Source organism: Furipterus horrens, unplaced genomic scaffold, assembly GCF_987537825.1.
Source record: "Furipterus horrens unplaced genomic scaffold, mFurHor1.1.pri manual_scaffold_3, whole genome shotgun sequence".
In the NCBI taxonomy this organism is placed as follows: Eukaryota; Metazoa; Chordata; class Mammalia; order Chiroptera; family Furipteridae; genus Furipterus; species Furipterus horrens.
This window is the reverse complement of record NW_028327173.1, coordinates 160,967,450-160,990,096: the sequence shown is the minus strand read 5'-3', so window position 1 is coordinate 160,990,096 and position 22,647 is coordinate 160,967,450. Positions and strand designations below refer to the sequence as shown.

General features: G+C 32.7%; 1 protein-coding gene across 9 annotated transcripts in view; it reads right to left on the bottom strand.

Moving 5' to 3' along the window:
- The window catches only part of TCF12 (transcription factor 12), a 351,413-nt gene that overhangs the window by 40,982 nt on the left and 287,784 nt on the right, over positions 1–22,647 (bottom strand). For 6 of the 9 annotated variants that reach the window (XM_090270652.1, XM_090270650.1, XM_090270653.1 and 3 more), the window contains 4 exons: positions 3,795–3,900; positions 2,589–2,728; positions 2,163–2,307; positions 1,800–1,864 (listed from right to left, as the gene is read on the bottom strand). In XM_090270652.1, the coding sequence (XP_090126778.1) occupies positions 1,800–1,864; positions 2,163–2,307; positions 2,589–2,728; positions 3,795–3,900 (456 nt within the window). Of the gene's footprint in view, positions 1–1,799; positions 1,865–2,162; positions 2,308–2,588; positions 2,729–3,794; positions 3,901–14,435; positions 14,580–22,647 lie in introns of those variants that run through there. The other 3 variants (XM_090270656.1, XM_090270657.1, XM_090270658.1) reach the window with 1 other exon arrangement.

The following is a 22,647-nucleotide window of genomic DNA, read 5'->3' as shown; positions in this document are numbered from 1 at the left end:
AGGAAAAGAAAGCCCCAGAAATGTAGGTTTTAGTTTTTAAAAGTTCCTAGAATTGAAGGTTCAAATATTATTTCTCCTCCTACATGTGAAATATATGTTACTGATTCTTTCAGCATCAGAAGAAATATGGCAAGCCAATCAAATACCTGGGAGGCCCTCAGATTTAATATTATAGAATACTTGTCATCCTAAATAGGTAGTTTTCATCAGGTAGCAATAAAGTGGGACAACTGCCTTTAATCCTCACCATTCTGTAAAACTCACTGTAGCACTGCTATTTCTGGAAGTACAGTAGTAAAGCTCATCATATCAGGGTTCTCATCTAATATATATGGGCTTTACCCTTCCTAGCTTGGTGATTCCCTAGGGCAAGACATGTAATCTTTCTGAGATGACGTTACTTAACCTTTTAAATCTTAGTTCTTCATCTGTAATATGGGGAAAATAATACCAACCTCACAGGGTTTTCTTGAAGATTAAATGAAAAAAGCATGTAAATGTTTAGTATAGCGCCTAGCACCTTAGTAATCAACTCAAACTATAGCCAATATTTTTGTGGGTTGTTATCATCACTATTTTTGTTATAAGATGAAAAGACTGGATTCAACCAACATTTACTGAGCTCTATTTTGTTCAGGGCTCCATTATGTGATAGATAAGTTTGACTTGGCTTCATTTCTCAAGAAATTTGTACTTGGCTGCACAGAAAATTTCATTTACAGAAACTACAAACAAAGAGGTTTACCTCCTCAAATGTTCAATAGTTGCTTTAGATTATCAATAATAACTCTCACATTAGATGGTGTAACCTCCCCACGAGCAGGAGAAAATGTGAGACAACTCTGGGAATTCTGAGTGACATATCACTCAGGAGAAAAAGGAAAAGAGAAAAGGAAACGAAAGAAAAGAGAAGAAAAGATTAGAAAGGAAGAGGAAAGAAAAGAAAAGAAAAAAAAAGGTCCAAGGAAAAACTTCAGAAAGTTAAAAGAAATGGTGCCTCTTTTAAATAATTACATTTTGTAATCTTTGTGGATTACTGGTAAATGCTCTCCTTTCAAAAAAAAAGAGGAACAGAAAGGATTTCAGTTTCAGTGTTTTAAGGATCACATATTAAAGCATAATCATTGTTTTTACTAAAGAAAATCACTGCGTTGTCATTAATGGCCCGAGGTGATATAAACTAGATGCTCAAGAAAACAGATGGAATTCCTTCAAATCAGTTTTACTAATTTTAGCACAAATTCTTTGATGAATCTGGCTAAAAAAGCCACAAAAGTGGGGAAGGCTCTCATTTCCTATTTCTAAAATGAATCAGTTGCATATGATTATTTTTCCTTTAAAAATATGTAAAATACTTTATGTCTTGAAAAGTCCTTATTAAAAGCACTTCCTTCTTTTTAGCAGGAAAATAACTGAGTTATCTTTCTTGGTTCCACTTGACTTATGTTAATGGACAATGCACGAAGTAATATTTGAAACTAATAAATAGCTTTAAATATTAATCTCAGAAATTTTGCTTTAGATTTTAAAATGTCCAAATTTCCTTCTATCTACATCTGTTACATTAAGACAAAAACATATATTTAAATTGAAATTAGAATAGATCTTGTGGGAATATACTCATGACTTATTTTAAGGATAGCATGGATTGATACAAACTGAGAATAATGCTAACTGAATAATGAAGTTGACTCTGCTATAACTATATCCTTTTACTATGACACATACTACCCACAAAATAGTTAATGCATTCAGCAGTGTAAAATTCATTCAGCAGAATATGTAAAATCAATACTTACAGATGCCAAAGCCTTTCCAAGTGCATCACCTGTCTGTGAACTTCCAGCAGCATTCGCTCTGGTTCCTAAACATTTCAAGTAGAGAAACAAATCAAGAATTTCAGCAAGCTGGCATGCTTTTTTAGCACTGCGTTATTATTTCAAGAGTGTTCTCTATTGTTATCCCTCAACAGTCACAATAAGTGAGAAAATACTCTCCATGTGTTGTACTTAGTAAGCTAAAGACATTTCTACATTAATGAAAAGGAAAAAGTTTCTTCCTTTCTTTCATTTTTAAATTCAATACTAAAAAATATATCAAAAGATATGGGGTTCATGGAAAATCCCATACTTAGGGAGTTTTGCCAACCCCAAAAAGCTCACCTAGAATGCTATCTGACCCATTGATGGGAGGGGTGTGTGAGGCAGCAACGTAAGGTGAACTGCTGGTACTGCTGCGGTGGAAACTGGACATTGGTGGAAGACTTGTGTTTATGTCTGTTGGTGAAACTGAGTGTGGAGGATAACTCTAGAAAAAGAGGGAAAGAGACATAATGTAATAAATACATTTCCTGAATAATATGCAGATGTAACTGGACAACTACTGTAACAAGTCAAACAGAACACAAGCTACCATCTGAAGAGTTACTACTGTCATTTACTTTTGAAAAAGCCATGCTTAATGCAGTAAGCTTAGAAGTATTTCAAACTGCAGAAGTTTCGGCAGAACCAAATCTTACACTTTAATCCAATAAGAAACACAAGTAACGACAAAGTGTTGCTACACCCTAGCCGTGTGTTACAGCCTACCAAGCGGTCATGTGAATGAAGGCTGCCATAACTACTGGACTGAGACATGTGGGAAGTGGAGGTCCCCAGAATTCCACCAAAACCAGGCTGGCTCATCCCATTTGATGAACTCCAAAGGTCAGAAGAATTGTGGGTCCCATCTAAGACAAAAAGAGAAATATAAAATTTTCCTTAGCTGAAAATTTTTCTTTTATATTGATGATGCTATAAAAATTCAAAGGGCACCCTCCAGATATTTTTCCTCCCCTTTCCAACCTAGTCTTCTGCCTAGTTTTCTTCCCTTCAAACTGTAATTACTATCTAAAAAAAAAAAAGGAAAAGGAAAAATAGAAAAGGAATAAAGCTTTATAGCTAGGGGAAAAAAAAGTAATACAAACTAATAGATAAGTTATAAAAATCCTCAAAAGATCTAGCTTCATATCAAGGATAACAAAAATCCAAAATTTGGAGATAGGTTAGATTTAATTTTTGGTTAAATGGTATACCCATAAATACTTTTAAAAGTCCTTAGCCTATGACAATGTACATTATATCAAAATATTCTAAAACGGTGGAATAAAGAAGTTTCTCTCATAATAGACCTAAGTAATTGATAATTACTATATTATAGTCAGCCTTCAAATGAAATGTGTTAGCAATGACTTCACTCACCAATGTAAAGTCAAGGAACCACTTTTGCAGTAATTTATTGCTCCCATAGTATATGCTTCCCATAGTCCAAAATCACAGAAGACCAAATAAAAAAGATTTGCTAGACATGAATTCAATGAAATGCAACACTCTTCTATCTTAACAAGTCATATTCTATCCTATGATATTCACTCTTTATTTATATTGATAATCCTAGGAATGATATAAACCTATAATTTAACTAAGAAATTAAGAGTTGTTAATATCTTCCATACATTTAAATTATAAAATGAGATGTAACAGTTGTATTCATTTTTTTCAACTGAAGTCTGCTATAAATACAATCAATACTAGATGGGCAGTCCAATGGTTTGCTGGATAGTTCAACAATGCAGTTAGCAATAAATAACACTAGAGAACTCTAAAAATAAATTTTAATTTATGTCAGCTAAAAATACCTAGATAAAAAATGTTTGAATTTCTGTAAGGTATTCTTTTCGCTAACAACTTTAAAATTTTAGCTAACATACAATACATAACTGCTGTAGTGTTTGACAACTATTTGGCACTACTTACCTTGCATAAAGAAAGTGCTAGCAAACATACTGGTTGGTGGCTTGGGAGATGGATAACTAGGAGATTCACGGTTGAAATCATCTGAATTTGGGGATGGTGCATATACCTTAAAATTAAATAGGAAATTTAATTAAAATGTAAATTACTATCATATTACTTATGCAAAATGAGTGCTAATTTATAAAGTGCTAAAAAATGGCTTACCTAGTGTCTATGAAGGCCTACTACAAATCCACATAATGTCTAACTTGGTTACTATCTATGTGTTTGTTTTTAGCCGATTACTAGAGAAAAATACTACTCCAATTACAGGGTAGGGCAAAAACATGTTTACAGTTGTTCATATGAAAAATAAAACAATAATTAATGAACAGTAATATAAAAATAAACTGTTTCCTACGCAAAACTGCAAACCTACTTTTTTCCCCACCTTGTATTCCTTTAATGCATCTTTGTATTACAATTAAACCAGGTGGTTGAATAAAGTCGTAAGCGTTGACTTTGCTTACAAAACACAAATCGATATAGGCTCATGATTCAAAATATGATGGTAGAAACAAATGCCTTTTGAATATAGCATGAAATAAAATTTGGGTGTAATCATAAAATTCACTCTTTTCACTGTCACAAGATTTATCAAAATCAAAATATGTTAGATGAAATGTTACTATGCTTTGTTACTATTTAAAAAATGTCATTTAATTTGTCGGAGCAGTGCTAATTTCCTTTGGCGCACCTCTGCTTCAGAAGAGCAAAGTATAAACATTCTGAACTGGCAAATGAACAACACTGACATTTCTCAGGAAAACTAAAAGGACAACCAAATAACTTTAATAATCAAACCATGATAAAAGCATTTTCATGATGATTACTGAAACCAAGAAGAAAAATAAATAACATTTAAGGGAAAGCATGGTCTGTAAAAATAAATTAGGAGTCAGGTAGAATAGAAAGGTGTCTATTATAAACAGTGTATGAAACATAATTCTTTCTTCAATCTGATAAGGATAGATACATTACATTTCACTGCAAAATAAAAATCTTAAGTGTTCACTTAAGTGGAAGAAAGTGACTACCTTACTAAAATTATAAGAGCATGTGTAAAAAATCCTATTATTTGCATAAGCATAAAAAATTTCTGGAATTACGTACGAGAAACTTAATGGTTATACATCTGGACTCAGAACTGGGAAGGAGAACATTTGCTTTATGGTCTTCTACACAATTTGATATTTTTACCCTGAGCACGTATTTCTATGCATTAAATAAAAAAGTCGAAGCACACACCAAGATTACAATGGGAGTAAAATTTTTGTTTACATAAACTATCATTTATATTCATTTAGTCTTTCTTTAAAGCATTAACTAACTGTAAAGACTTCAAGCAAATTATTGTACTTAACCCTCCAAACTCAACTTTCTCATTTGTAAGATGGTGCTACAGTACCTGCATCAGGGGGTTGATGAGAAGATCAGACAAGACCATACATATAAAATGTTTAGCACAGTTAACCAATCACCAAGTATTAGCTAATAGTATCATCTTTCTATCATTTTTATAGGAGTGGTTATACTGCTATATATTGTTCCTGTTCAGTACTCAAATACTGTTTCTTACTGTTGTCTGATGTGATCCTACAAATTCATTCTAAATAAAAGACTATAAAGTCCATTTTTACTCTTCTTGCTAGTGGTGCTGGTACTTGCACAGGTGTGTCTTTTTAATGGATTGTTAATTCAGGTTAGTTTCCCACCTTTCACATCCCAAAGATAAAACACACACCTGTGATACCTGAGAAGTTTGGGCCAAGATATAGTCCTATGAGTTACCCAGAAGGAACCTAGATAGGGGAATATGTTGGATAAAATGTTTCTTTTCATTATGTATATTAAACAGATTCCTCTAGCTTAGTGTTATTACATGAAAATACTGTTAGAATGAAATAATTGGGTATATACAAATGTGTTTGGAATGTATTATATAGGCTGACAGGCAAGAAAAAGTTTTCAGGAAAGGAATTTTTCTTTTAATCAAGTTTCAGTGTCTAAATTTAGTCACATATAGAGATGCCCTCTGTTCCCTTTACATATACATTTTCCCAAATTAGGCTGAAACCATAAACAACAAAAAAGTAAATAAACAGACATAACAAGAAAATACAATACAAATAAAATTTAGAGAATAGCACTAGAACATTTTATTTTTGTCACAAATACTTATTTACTATACACATCATCAATGATCTGAAACTATGAAATATCAAGTTCTCTATTTCTACAAGGTTATAGACTGAAACAGTATGTAAGTCTCCCACTGATAATTATGAAAATCCCCAGTTTTGATGTCATTTCATAATTTGCCAGTTTAAATTTATACATAATTAATTTATTTCTTTATCCTTATTCCCATTCAATTCACAGTATTCCAAACAGAATATACTTACAGTTTAAAAAAATTTTTAATGTTTGCAATTACAAAAGCAAATAAAAAGATAAATCCCACTTTACTGATTTACAAATTGCTGTCAAATAAAAAATAAACTGATCAGATAATGGTTTATATATGGCTGTCACGGAAAGAAGAAAAACCAATATAAACCACAAAGGAGAAGAGATCTGTCTACTCTTATAAAAAATTTGAAACTATAGAGAGAAAATCAAATGGACTCATTTTGGAGGTAAGTTATTTTTTAATGTTGGCTTTTATAAATACTTTGAAAAATCATAAATGCACTTTTGAAGGATAGATCTTATTAATGAAAATGGTTAAAACTAAACTATTGTAAGTTTATCTTTTATTTACTAACATAAGCTCAAAGTTTGAATTTTAATAAAAATGTTTTTAAAAACATGGTTCTCAGAGAGACCCCCTAACAGCATACAGCTTTTCTAATACAGCTAAAGAACTTAACTTTTGGTATCTTAACCATAGCTTGCAAAAACATACATGCAATGTTATGAAGCAGCAGTTGTGCCAGTCTCGATTTTTCAGATCAAAGAGTTCTTGCGGCAAAGCACAACTGATGTGGTCTCACAGACTTTATTAACTCCAGATGTAGGGAAATAGTCAGCCAATTCCACAAAAAGAGCAAGTCTCTTTTAGTTACAATCAGTACTGGCCACAAATTAAAACCAGACTGCTTATGTCATCTGATCACCTGCACATAGATGCCAGTTTTTTCCTAGTTAATGATCTAATCATATGTTTAAATTTAAGTATGATTTTGCATCACAACAAACAGTCTCAAAATTAAGAGAGAAGAATATGTATGCTTTAAGATGTTTAAAATCTCCCAGGAGTCAAACTATTTAAAAACAAATAGGAAAAAGTACAATTAAGTAACTAAAGATGTTCTATTAAAATGTGGTAGATACTCAGAAATTGTCTTTAGAATTCTAGTTCCATATAAGCATATCAGGCTCACAGTAGCTATATCATGGGACTGTCTTCTTTTCCAAGCACTTATATTTTCTCCTTCAGGAATGGAGGTAAGAGACATTTTGAGTGCCTGGTGAACAGAACCATAACATCTATTCTGACTTGAATGAATATATAACTGAAAATCTGACAGTTATCTCTTTTTCACTGTAAGTCTGGTTGAAAAAACAAATTCACATTAATATCTTCAATGTCCTTATCCCATCCACCCAAATTGACTTTTTAAGAGTGCTAGAGTACTCCAGGGATGAATATTTATAATTTTAGTGATCACACAATTATCCTTGGGATGTTTTAGCTCATACAACCAATAGAGGTCAAGTAAGGGAAAAAAAAAAAATTCCCCTTTTTCCTGTTTGGATGGTTCAGTTTAGTCATATGGATAACCCCCAGTTCAGGGCAGTCCACTCTGTTGAGCTCTAGAGGCTGGAGCTGTGTACTGTGCTTTGATTCCAATGCACCCTTCATGTAATTAATATTGGAAACATCTATGCAAGGCAAGCAGGGGTAATGATTTTCTGATACTTATTGAGAAAAGATGCAAAGAAGTAAAAGCTTTTGCTAAGAAGTTTTTCTTTTTATCTTGTCACACCTAGTGAAGAGTTAAAAGACAATGTCATTCCCTATACTTTTAAAATAGATTCATAGCTTGTGTGGTGATTGATATTTTTAAATACCCCAAATGATAAGATGAATAGGGAATTTTCTTTAGTATGTGAGAACACCTATATATCCTACATAAGGTATCTTCCACAGAAAATGGGAGGAAAGTTTTAGATGAGCACCATACAAAAGGTTTCTGCGATGATGGGAATGTTCTACACCTGTGCTGTACAATATAGTGGGCACTAGTCATACGTGACTATTAAACACTTGAAATGTGAATAGTACAACTGAGGAAGTTAATTTTTAATTTTATTTTAATTAATTTAAATAGTCATATGTGACTAGTGTTTACTACAGAAGAACACAAATTCATATTACTCTTCCTTACCTAGCAGTTTAAAATAATAAATTATTTTGAAAGAAATATTCTATAAGTCTCATAAGCTCCAAGACCTAACAAGACCATAATCAGCTTAAACTCTCAAACATTTTAAGAACACCTTTAGCTAATGTGGAAAGATAAAAAAGCTTATCCATTTTTCTGAACATGCTCTAACCCAGAAGTCATTGCCAAGATTAAGTTTCTATTTGTTCTTTTGTCAAGATGGTTTGAATAGTTCTCTTTTAAGTTCTAATGTGTTAAATATCACTAAATGCTTTAATACATGCTAACACAGACCTCCAATATGTAAAAAAGTTTATACTAATAACAGTAATCATGTTCAGCACAATCTTTATCAACTTACCAAAGTAACAAAATCATTTGTCTAATTTACCCTACCATCATAATTTTAAAACAAAAATGTAAAATCATATTGAAGAATTTCCACTTAATTTGTCTGTATTTTATATAACTATATTTTGTATTAAACAATAAAAAATTTTACAGGCTAATACTTAAAACCTGGGGAAAAAAAAAGTCTAGGTCACTGGAAAAACAAAAGAAAACCCCAACTCAGGTCAAATCTTACCTTGAAATACTGTAATTAAATCTCAGGGCCAATATTTTTTAAAATGTGCACATTAAAAAATTAACACTAAAAAACTAAGAAAGAAAAACTAATTGTTATAAATTTATTTTTTAGTTATTGCTGATTAGCCTACCCAAGTTCCACACACATTGACACACGTAAAACACAGTTTCCTGAATTTTGTGGGACCTGAATTTAGTAAAAAGAAGCTGTTTAAAAAAAGAGTAAATAAAAAAGTTGTCCAATAATTATACTTACTCAGATAAGAGTTCAAGACAAGTGTTAGAGGATGTTAAAGAAACTTCCTAAAAATAATTTCTTACTGATTTTTCTGATCATTTTGGATCCTTTATTTTCTATGAATACCGATCTTATGTATACACTGATAAAAAGCATCGTTAACCTAAATGGCAAAATTTTAAAGTTTTTGAATTTAGATCTTCCCACTTTCCTTGCTCCTTCTCTAATCAAAATTAAAACAAACATAACCCCAAAGAAAAGGTTATTAAACATTTAAGTAAATCTATGAAACAGCAGTCTAATTTAAGGATTCCCCAGTATCTAATGCACAGATGACATATTTGATAATTATATGAATGCTTTAGTATTTTAAAATTACACAAAAATTTTCTGCCATAAAGCACAATCTATGACTATAGTTTTAATAGTAATTCCAAGCCTGAAGGAGAAAATATTTGGATAGAACCAGTACTAAATACCAAAGAACTGAAACCAAGAGGCATTATAAAGCAAAATGTCTGAAGTACAAGTACTAACTCAGGGACACACAAGCTATATCTCTTCGGAAGATTCTTTTCATCTAATTAGCCTGCTAAAAACACAAGAATTTCTGTAAAAGGTATAAATATATGTTTACATTTTCAATAGTTTCATAAGTAAAAGGTACAGTATCTTTTCCCAAGTATTTCCAGAGACATTTTTAGGGGTGAAATAAAGTATTATGTCCTTTCAAACAACAGTAAAGAAAAAGAATTCCAGCTTTTGGTACAAGCTGCTTAAAATCAATTACTACTTCTGTTGTTTAACAAGCATAATTGAATATTACTGGTTTTCAATTGTGAAAAACACTTCTTAGGTAAGTCAAGCACATTTTTATTAACCTTAAGTTACCAGCACTGGACATATTTCATTAGCTCTTTATTGTAACTGCTACCATTTCTATAACAACCACAGATTTTTTCCTGAGAGATAAACTATGGAATTTTTAAGGGGCTGGGTTTGAAATCTGTACAGTAGGATTAATATACTGAACAAATCAATGAGTGTCACTTCTTAGTCACCTACATTTTAAAGAAATTTAGATCCAACAATATAGCACCTAATTCCTTTCTTTAACATGTTCATTATCTAGTGGAGAAGGACATAAATTTCTTTCTAAAACATTAATAAAGCTGACCTGTGAGTGACAACATACTCTCTCGGCAAGGACTATAGTTTTACCTCTCTGGTATTTGTGCTCACTTGAATCAAGAGAAAAAAAGGCCTTCTTGAATTCATATTTGGAATATAGTCTCATATTTTTGGTAAAGGGAAAAACAAAGTATTTAAGCTGAAGTCTTTGTCACTCAATGTTTTTAGTATTCTACCTTAAGAGAATTATTAAATGACTTCATGTTTTTCTCATCGTACACATTAGATTTAACTCCTTTGGGCTCATAGACAGTCTGGAAATTTGAATTAATTTAATTGTATTTTCTTTCGTCTCTCATGTTAATTAGCAACAAATCCCCAGTGAAACAGAACTGTAGCTGTATACATTCTCACATGGGTTTCTGTACTTTTACTGAAAATGTTTATTTGAAAAATAAGTCTTAGAAATACTTACAATGCAATTTTAGCTACTTGAAATCCTACTTCTTATGAAAATACAAATTATGTAGCCAGGCAGGTGCCAAAACTATGGTTAAACCAATTTCCAGTGCTATGAGTTCTATTAGAAGAGAAGACATGCTAGTCTAACTTCCTGAGTTTTTAAACATATCTAGGATAGTCTTAAGTTCTTCATCTTAAATAGAAATAAAAATTTCCTTGACTGACCACATCAAATAGCATTCAGAATAATGTTAGTTTGATCACATATGCAAAATATATTTACTTTTAGGAATGGCCTAGTGTTTTTCTCAGTTACATTTTATTTCCATTGTAGTATGTTTTGATACAAATGGTAGTAAGGATAAGTGAAGTTTGGCCCTTTGCTATGGGACTAGTTTACTTGCTCTTGGTTGATATAAAAGAGAAAACCTGCTCTTGGGAGAGGGACCTGGGTTTAATTCTGGCTTAAGCACTTACTAATTGGGTGGGGTTTGAACAAGTTCCTCAACTTCCCTGAACCTCATTTCCCTTATTCGTAGAAGACTGGAAAAAGATAAAGGATAGAGTGAATGCAAGAACTAAATGAGTTAAACATGAAGTCCCCAACACAGTTCCTGACACAGAGTAGCCCTTATAATCATGTTTGCTACTATGTCTTCTTTCCCAAATTCCATACAAAGAAGCTCAATATTCAAAATGTGTTTTTAAGCTTGAGTTTTAAACTTGGATTTCTGTGTTGTCTCTAATAAGATTAAAATAATCCCCCTATACAATTAAAAGAACATCATGTCTGTACTTGCTGCAATTTTTATACCTGGAATACTTTGTAGCATCTTCACTTCAAGGCCTAGAAAATGGAGGCTGATCAAATTAGAGGAAGGCCAAAACTCCATTCCTCGAGGTGAAGAAAACACGAACAATCCTCTCCTCCCAAAACTTTCCTTCCTTTACCTCTAAGACTTTCAAACTTTCTGCTTAAAAGGACACAATTTAGTCATGTCAATGAGAATACTGAATGCAGGTCAAACTCTTTATTTATAAGGGACTTCAGAAACCCGTTACTCCTTGTTATTTTAAATTTTTATTGCTATTTTTTAAATCTGAAAAAATAAATAATATTCTAATGATTTAAATCCTCTATAGTAAACACATATTACTCTTAGAGTATGGTACAGAATACAGTTACACTAAAGCTATGTAAGATACAGAACGTTAACCCCTTCACTTTTCAAATAGTGGAAAAATAGGGTTAACATTTTGGCTTTTCTGTTCTACATATAGGTGTCCAAGCCTGTTATATTGCAACAATTCAATATGGCCACATAATCTTAAATAATAAAATATGAAAAGGCTCTTCCCTGATTAATGGTTTTTCCTAAAATCTGTCATTTTGATTATTAACATACCCAAACATAGTCAAAATATATGGAATCAACTTGGAAATTTAAAAATAAAAACAAAAAAGGGGGAAAGCATTTTGTTTAAGACCAGTCCCACTTGGACTTTCTCACTCTCTCATAATACTCATAAGGGAATTGTAGAAGTAAAATTAATGTGAACTTATTAGCATTTCAAAATACTAATCTGCCCTATCATCTTAAAATAAATTGATAAAATGGGATTAAAAAGTAAGTGTAAATTTAACCTGTTCACTATGACAATTATATAAAAATTCCATAATTCAGAGGGGGAAGTATACTTCACTTAAGAGTCCAGAAGTATTAATTTTAATGCTAGTTGTTATTAGAAAGCACTGATAGGTAGACATTTCCTAATATATGCTAAGACTGAGGCATTTATTTACATAGTCTTGGGATAATATAATTACATACCACATGATTTTCTTATAGAAGAGTTATAAAAGAATAATAATACAAAACTAGATAAAAATAAAGTGTACACAAGAAAATACATATAAGACCAGGGCCTTATGCTATAGAAGACTAAGACAATAAATATATCATCTCTTTATGCAATTTTCAGGAACATAAAAGTCACCTCTGACCTGTATCAGGCATAGGCTATCAATTTTCAGGCTACACTTCTCTACCATACCAGCTCTGTCATCTACACTAAGCCTGGAAATACTTAATACGATCAAAGCTGTTGCCCCCACCTCCCCCCGCAATGTAGAACAAAGAGAAATGTTGTAATAGAGTGATCTGTGCTCTCGAAAGAATAAAATCTAAACTTAATTTGAGTTATAGTTGCTGCTTCAGGGGTTCTGTATAATTAATTTTACTGAGCACACACACACCACCTTCAAACAGACTATTTTACTTAAGATTGGACATAAAAATATTTTCACATTTGAAAGACAGTTGGCAAGAGAAAACTGTACACAGATCAAGTAACTTCACTTATATTAGCCCATCTAAATCTCCCTCTCACATTCTATAAAACCCTACTTATACGGGCAGTGTGAACACATACTTTTTAATAAATTTAAGTATAGTTCAGCTTGATTATCATCTATTAAGAAATCTTAACCAAAAGTTAATAACCAGAGTCCAAAGGGGCCTCACCACAAGAGTCAGAGGTGCTTTCATTAGTTCTCACGTACCCTCGCATTAGAAACATCCAGGATGGGACAAAAGTAGGCTTAAAGTTGTGAGTACACAGAAGTTTATTACTGCATGATTATTGATTAATTATTGTACTAATCTAGTTTTGCCCCATCATGTATGCTACTTTAAAACATTCAAGTGGTAAGAATGGTAAGGAGGACAAATGTATCTGGATTTTATACCTATTTTAGGAAATGTGATTATATATTCTTTATAATTTCAAACATTAATATTAAAAAGGCTCCCACTCCTTACTCCCCCCCCAAAATCACTAAGTAAATAATAAGACACCTGAGGGAAAACTTCCTTGGGAAATGATTGAGGCGAAAAATACTGAGTTTCTGACATAAACCCAAGATTGTTATTCATTAGTATAACATTTTTATAATGTTTAACAATTACTTTATAAAGATAACTCTCTCCTATCATCCTTTCCAGAGAAGTTCACTTTCTTTTTCGAATATACCAAATCCTTTGACTTACTGATATTTTTGCAGAAACACACTAAATAATACTAAGTAATGAAAGAATAGAAAAGTCTTACTTAGCAACACAGAAAGGTATTATTTTAAAACATCTAATCGTGGCTGTAAATCGACCAGAAATACATTGTTTAGGAAATGTATAAATGCATTCTTTGAAAAACAGTGATTTATTTTATTAATCTGTACAGGGTCAAAATTCTAGTTTGATTGGAAACAGATGGTATCCCAGTAAAATCAGGCTCTGGACCTGAAACTCCAAACAGGAAATACGGCCCTCACTGGCTGACTGCTTCCCTAATCATTCCCAGAGCTTCATACTTGTTATTTTTATGAATATCCAATATGACTTTCATCTTTGCCTTCATCTAGAAAGCATTAAATAATCCTCTCTGTCTTTATATGTGTGTGTACTTTATATATAGATTATATATTTACAACATAAAACATTAAAACAAAGGTACTTTCAAGCTCACTGCTAGTAAAGAAATCAGGCATTAAAAATAATAACTCACAAATTCAAGTTTATTTTCTATACTATTTTAAAAATAAAAGCCAACAACTATTGAGAAACTGTCAAAGATACGGCTTTATTGTCACTACTTACAAAGAAATACACAATCTAAATGTACGGTAGAAAGCGTTCTAACAAAACCTCACAGGTTTTAGTTAAAAACAATTTAATCTACACTGCTTTTCATTAAACCAGTCAGAAGCTATATGAACAAAGAAAAAAGACTTACTGTTTTCCCATTGTAGTAATACATCAAAGAATTGCTGCCCATTCCAGGAACAGGATAAGCACAATACATGTTGATTTTGAAAATGTTACTGTTTGCAGCTAATGCACACAGCTTCTCTCCAAGACAGACATCCACACAGCCAGAGATAAGTCTTCAGCACTATGCATCCACACATGGATCTACTCAAAAGGAACTTATGCAAAACAGGACTGAACCAACTCACAGAGCAGAGAGGGAGGGTTTATGCTGTAAGTAACCTCTTTCAATTTCTATTAAGTCCTTGCATTGTGAAGGATGAGAATAAGACAAACTTCAAAGTATTAAAAAAATACACGTCACTTACAAATGGTAAATAATAGAAATAAGTATCCCAAGGAATTATTAATTTTGTCATATATATGAGATTATTTCAAAGAAAGGCAAACTGAGAGCTCTTGTAATCTGTTTTTAGTTTTAATTAAATTAGAGCACTTGTAGCAGGGCAACACACCTCTAGCAACATTACCATCTGGCATAGTCTAAAGTTGCTTCCAACTTTGATAAACACAAGATCAAGCAATCAGGAATTGGAAACACTGAATCATGTGTAACAAGAAGGATCTGGACAGTTAAGCCTTGCACAAAATCACTTCCTGGAGAAAGTGGACCTGTCATATAAGTACCTCTTAACTAGCTAGAACAAACAATGATTTTTTTTTAAATTATAAAGATCACATTAAAAAAGGAAAGGAATACATTTCATGAAAATGTTCAGTCCAAAAACTAGATTTTCAGTTATAAATCTCTTTAAATTCCTCAATTATAACACCATTTAAAAGTCTATAATGGACTGCACTCTTCCAGAACATCTAATATATATTAAGCAATTCAGTAATTAAATAGAAAAAACAAATAAGGTTTTATATTCTCTTATAAAAAAGTATGAAAAGCCAGTGTGTGTAACAGACAAAATGTATACTCTGGCTAGTAATCTAAAAAAGGCTTCCTCCCTCTAAGTTCACTATCGTTCACGAGGAATATTTAATGTATTCGTATTTTAATGTTAATGCTTACATTTCTCAAAAAGGAAAAATAATCAGTGTGGGAATCTGATAGATTTTAGAACTTCACTACATTTAGAAATCAGAAGGTTTTAGACATTGTCTGCAAATATGTATTTCCCACACACAAACACATTTTGTTATTTAAAATTTTTTCAATTAGTTTTTTGGTGTGGACAATAAAATAGAATAGCAACTTTCCTCTGATACACTTCCACCAAAACCTCTCTGTACTACCTTTCTCCCTGTGCCTAGTTAGGTTTTAACAGAACTGTGTTAATCAGAGGAAAGCTCACAGGATGCAAAAAGGGGCACATTATTTTTTTTTAAAAGATATCTTTGATGAAGCAGAACTCCTCTTAGAAATATTCTATAAGGAACCACTCCCTCATTCTTATGAAGCATATTGATCACATTATAGTAATAAAACTATAACAGACAATAAGGCCGTCTAACTTCACAATGTTTTAAAGGCTGATGGTATCGGAATTACAATAAAACCTCCCCACACTCTCCAGATATAGAAAAGGCTAAGCAGCAGCTGCAAAAGAACATCACTGTACAGCAGACTATTAAAATGCCAGCCTGCAAAGTGGTTTGTAACTTCCTCCCTCCTGAGAGACCACAAAGACCCATTTCAATCCTTAGAGAACTGTGTAAAAAGCTTTGATTTACAATTAACAATGCCATGCCTTAAAACCGTTCAAGTAAATTTTAGTCTTTCATAGACAGTCTTTCTCTAATAGAACATCTTCTCTTAAAAAAAGAAAAAGAGGAAAATCAACCATCTACAATGACATTTCCTTTTTCTCTCAATGATTAAAAAGATTTAAAAAACTTACTTCTGAATAGAAATTGAGTCAGGATGGGGGGAGGGGCAGCCACAAAGCCCTAACAATACTTCAACATTTTCTTCCTACAATCATTATTCCAACCTGAGAAAACTTCTATATATTGGTTAAAAAAAAAAAAAAAAATTCCACCTACAATAGTTAAGCTCATTTCTCTGGGGTTTGCCAGAAAAGAGAGAGAGGGCACTATGTTGTCTGATAAAATAAACGCATAATTAAACTCCAACTACGCAATCTTGGCTATTAAACGCACAACAAAATTTTTAGTATTTCATCATTAGTTCTTTATTGTAGAGGCAACTATATGATATTCTGAAAAGAATAAACAAATATTCAAGTAAAAAAGAAATTCAGAGTCAAGTCAGCATAATCTTTTACTGTTCTAAAGCAGTTTATTAAGCAACTAGGTAAGATTTGCTGTTAAAACCTGAAACCTGAATGTGAAATAGTTTCTAAAGAGTAAGTAATTAAAAGCTTTTGTTTCTATTCTTTATTCCTCCTCTCAAAAATACAGATACAAAATCCATACATGTGCATTTAAGACCCCTTTACCCCAGTACATAATACATTCACTAGGGATACACAGCTTACTAATTAAGAGTGTATCAAGAAATGGGGGTGACAGTGGTGGTAAGGTAGATCTACATATATACGACATTAAACTCGTTACTCAAAAACACAACAGTAATCACAAAAAACACTGGTGGTAATCTAAATAAAATGTTTCCATATTCTACTTGTACATTATGATAATAAGGCCTTTTAAGTTTATTGCTTCCAAATATCATCTTTTTGAAGTTGCCTTACCCAAAGGAAACTGAAAGTGGTTGGTGTTGACAGTCATTTTCTTTTTCACAATTACAAATTACCTTCTATGATAGTCTTTTTTTTTCTTTTCCTCAAAAATATTTTTGAAAAATTTTAATCTATGAAACAGCTGCAGTACAATTTTTTTCTTAAGGAGAATCATATTACAGGAAAAAATGCATCCAGACAGATCAAATGTTGCTCTAGTCAATGCAGTTGTTTAATCTCTGCTTTTTTTTTTTTTAAGGAACATGTCAAGGGTTAATCCTGTGACTCCATCTGACAAAATGAGTCAGCTGGAGACAGGGCCACTTTTTAAACCTGATTTCAGACAGACATGCAGTCTGCACAGGAGCTCTGAACTATCATGCACTTTCTATCCTCAATTGTTTCCACCCACAATTCTATGTAGTCATTTGTGTTATTCCAAAATTATGTGTTCTGACTCAACAGTCACGCTACCTAGTCCAAAATCTAAAAAAAAAAAAAAAAAATCATCAAATTTCATAGCCAAATGGGCATACTGTAAACATGGGCAAAATGATTAATGAAAATGTCAAAGAACCCTGAAAAAAAATATGACTTGGAGCCACAGATCTTTTATTAGGAAAATGATGATTCCTGGTTTGAGGATTATTGCATTTCACTGATTTTCAAATATGCTTACTACCCTCCTCAATAGTTCAGGATGTGATGTTTATTGCCATTCCAACAGTCATCAAGCACAGACCTAAGCTAGATAAGAAAAAGCTATGAAGTGCTTTGCCTAAGCAATTTACCTCTTTACTGAAGATTTAAGAAAAGAGGTTTTCAAAAAGTCTACTAGGTAGGGACTTTCTGGCTACTTCAGTTTACAGTCTAGGTCCTCATTCAAAAATTTCATTTTTCCTTATTTTTCTGTTGGTTCAGAAGTTGGTAGATCTTCCTTGGAGAGCAATGCACTATTTCTTTGGATTAACCATGCAGCATTTTAATCTATTTTAGTAGCTCTTCTTTATTTGGATCACTGTAACTCTCATACCTGTTTTTAAAAACTGTCCTTAATGCAAAAATGTTTCAAGAGAGATCTAAAATTTTTAAAGTTTCCAAAAAATGTTTAATTTAACCTAATTACATACTTCGAATTAATTACTTAAGGCCAGTTAGTGGTTAATCTTACTGCACATTTTTTTTCTAAAACAAGCAGGCAACATTATGGTGTCCCAAAAAGACTGAAGACCTGGCTTGGGGAAAAAAAATCTAAGTCTTACTCACAGGAGTCCTCATGAAAAGTTTTAACATTAATCCTGAGTGAATCAGTTCATGGAAAGAAAACAAGACTTAAAGTGTGATAAAAGAAGCCAAACAAAGTTTACATGTGAATAATTCCACAAAGGAACTCTGTATTTTCCTAAAGTGTGAAATTCAGTAAACAATAAATGATTAGCTGCAAAGGAGGTGGGGGTGAGGATAGGTCTAAGAGGATAACAAGCAAAAGAACAAGTGGGCAGATTCAAAGCAAAAGAGCCTTCTCAATGTCTGCTCTTAGCTTGTAGTAAGATGACTTTTGATTGCATGCTGTCTCCTAAACATGCAGTAGTTATATTTAGCCTGGCTAACTATACCAGACATCACATTTCAGGTTTTATATCTAAACAAAATTTCAGAAATTTCTAGTATATGCTGCTTAGTTAAAAACAAACAAACAAAACACAGGAAGTCATTCCTAAGTGTTCATAAAGTTGGTCTTCTGGTCTTTTTTCAACATTCTCAAAATTTAGAAAATTTACTTTCACGAAAAAGAAAATAAAGGGTACAAAATTTAGTGAAATAATGCATCTCTAAAACCAATCCAATAACATTCATTGCATATTACTTAAAGATAATGTTATTGACCTGAAATTATATATTACATCTTCTAATTCAACAATAACACTCATCTTGCTTATATGTACCAATCAGTAAAAAGGCTTCCAAACACTGTTTCTCCACTGTATGAATATATTAAAAATCAAAGACCTGATTTTGTGATCTTTGCTTGGGTGATACTCTGAAAAAATTGCTCCAGTCCTGGCTGGTGTAGCTCAGTGGATTTAGTGCTGGCCTGTGAACCAAAGGGTCGCTGGTTCAATTCCCAGTCAGGGCACATGCCTGGTTGCGGGCCAGGTCCCCAGTTGGGGGTGTGTGAGAGACACCACACATTGATGTTTCTCTCCCTCTCTTTCTCCCTCTTTTCCCCTCTCTCTAAAAATAAATAAATAAAAATCTGTAAAAAAAAAAAAAATTCCAATTATGCCTTATCGGTGAGTACCTAAATCTTAGCCAAACCAATCATCAGAGGTATACTGAATGATATTATAGATTGCTCTAAGTATTGTTACACAACTTATTTTGATATTGGTTGAAACGAGGAACATCAATGCACACGTAACATACACTTCTCAGAGCAGAGTAAAAACACACACTAAAGTTCACAAATCACATCACCTGTCTCAAACATAGGACATCAGATTTTCTATTACCTGTTTACAAACATCTCTAACTTGAGTTTTAGAAATGCTTGATGATTAACAAATTAGAAAACACCTATCTGTAGAGCCAATGGAAACAATCAGCTGCATAAATTGCATTTATAGGGCAAAAGAATATTTGTTTAACTCCCTTTTGACAACCATATGACTATAAAGAGGATGTGTAAAACAGCCATACCTCCAGGAGGAGAAAGTAAGTAAAGCTCTTTCTGGGGTAAATAAATAGCATCCCTCTGACTTCAACGCTAATGGAATTGACAGATCATACAAAGCTTCTAAAAGGCAACCACTAGGCAACGCTTCAAATAAGAGAGAACTGTAATTCCTGAGAATATGTAAAATCTGAAGCAAACTGCATGTTTCTTTAAATTATACATGTGTGTGTGGGGGTCCCCCTTCCCTGTTAATTCCTGCATCTCTTGGCTGTCCTTTACACTTCCCACATGAATTGCAGTTTGTCACTTCTCATTTACCATTTGAAATAACACGGTAAGGGAATCATTATGCTGCAACTTGATAATTTTCCTGCAGATGGCTCTATAATCACAGGACTGCCTAGTGGTGTCCTAGCGGTGTGTATGCAAGTAAAGCAATAACAACAACAACACGGAGGATACCCAGGTGTAACATTCCTCAGTAAAAGAACTTACAAGACTGGACAAAGCTTTGCAATCTTGACTTATTAGGCAACCTAATAACAAAAGAAAACTGTAAGCAAACAAATCTATTGTGAAAAATCATCTGCAGAGGGTCGACCATGTGGTCCTGGGTTGAGTTAACTCTGCCTTAAGGGAAGTGTAACCCATTTTTTTTGTTTCTTTTTCTGACCTGTGCATTTTCTCTCTCTCTGAGCTGGAAAGAGGCAGTACTTTTCAATTTATAAGAAATAAAACAGCACCAAGATATTCTATTCTAGTTTAAAATTATTTTTAAAAAAACAGAAGTAACATCTGCACCTTAGCCCAGAGCCATTTCAAGAATCTGTAATCTGAAAAGCTAAATAACAATTCTGGCCCCCAATCTGTTTTGTTTCAGTAAAAATTCTTGTTAGTGGCAATGATTTTTTAAATATGTCATATCTCTTATTAATTAAGTAATGAGAATCTACTGAATCATCCTCCTCATATTTGTAACAATCAAGTAACAAAGCACGGTTAATTTTAGCTACACTCACTGGAAGAAATAAATCATACGGATCCTGAACTTATGAAAAGAATTACAGTATCTTAAAAAGTATGGTTTCTTACTACTAATTCTGGTGACTACTCTCAACAAAAGCCAAATACTATATCATTGTAAAGACACATCTAAAGGAGGGTATAAAGGGCAGGGAGGAGATGGGAGATGGTGTCAGTTCAATATAGAACAAAGCAAAACAAAAATAAAGTGTGACTAATATTCAGTATGCTTCACTAGTGAAGACAATATACTATCCCAACAATAAGTGTCCCTGACCAGAAAGACTGGGAAACAGACATAAATCTCTGAAAATGGAATCTACTTGTTCTATGTATCTATATCACATCTACACACAGTAGGGCAGGAGTATTCTTCATACCACTCATTAGTACTCTGTAGTGAAAGATAGGCTGCTCAGATTCAAGACATTGTGATATCATACTATATGATGAAAAAGAGCACTGGACTTGGAGTCAGGAGATAGGAATCCAGGTTTTAGCTGTACTTCTTAGGAGGTATGAGAGTTTAGGTTAGGTCTTGAATTTCCCTGAGTCTAAGTTCCCATTTCTGCAAAACACGGCATTAAACTAGGCCAAGATTTCCTAACTATTTCACCACCAATAAAACCTTTTATTATCTACTCCACCCCCAAACACTGAATTCCTATTTTGAAAGATTTTGGTCTCCCAAACTCCTTTTCATTGAGTTATAATGAATTTTTTTTCCTGGTTTAAAAAAACAAAACAAAAAAACACCACACACACACACACACACAGACACACACACACACACGGCCACATAACTTCAATTTAATTCAATTACTGTAAGGGAAAGTGAAGCATTGCCTTGCTGACCTGAAATAATTCTAACAAGAGAAATTTGTTGTTTCACTACCATGGATAATTTTATTTCAGTGAACTACACAATCTGTTAAGTATTCTGAAATATTTTACATCTTGTTAGATTACTATTTTTGAAGACCCAGGCTGTGACTCACTGGCATAGATAATACTTAAGTGTCCACACTAACCTTAAACTGTACATTTATAATCATCTCTGCAAGTGGTATAATTAAAAGCCTAAAGCCTCACATGAAAGGTTTATACAGAAGGGAATCCAACAACATAATTACAAGTTCTCCGTTCTAAGATAAGAGTCCAAATGCTTTGTATTCTAATAACATTTATGCTAGCAAATGAAATATTTTTATAAGGGGTTAGTAATATACTTCCATTACTTAGTAATATTTTCATTTAAAACTAACATCTTTTTAAAAAGCTTCTCAGTGTCTAGAATAAATCAGTGGGGGGAAAAAAAAGGAAGAGAGAGAAAGGCTGACATTTTACCAATAGGTAATAACTCTTGCTGAACTATGTCACTGTTCAATTAGTTTCATAACAATTCTTGTTTCTCACTAATGTGCAATTTGATCTACAAGTCAAACATTTTATATTTAACATAGCATCATCTGGAAACTAAAATATTTTTTGTCATGTCCTTCAAATACAGAGATTATTATAAGCGTCTACAGAGATTATTATACTTTTAATCATGTTATACTTTTAGCAAGCAACAAGAAGTCAAAGAGTCAATAGGGAGTCCATCTCAATTAAGCAGGCTGTGGCTCCTGTGCTATTTTGTAGTAAAGAAGCTGGGCCTATATGTGTTTCTTTGTGTTTAGGCTGGAGAATTTAGTAGATCAGTAAAAGAGATTGTTAAGCAGATTATAAACAATGGTGGCTGTAATGAATATGTAGGTTGGAAAGTTTACAAGGTACAGTAGGATAGGAAAGGGTGAAAAGCAGATACCTTTACAGGTGTGTGA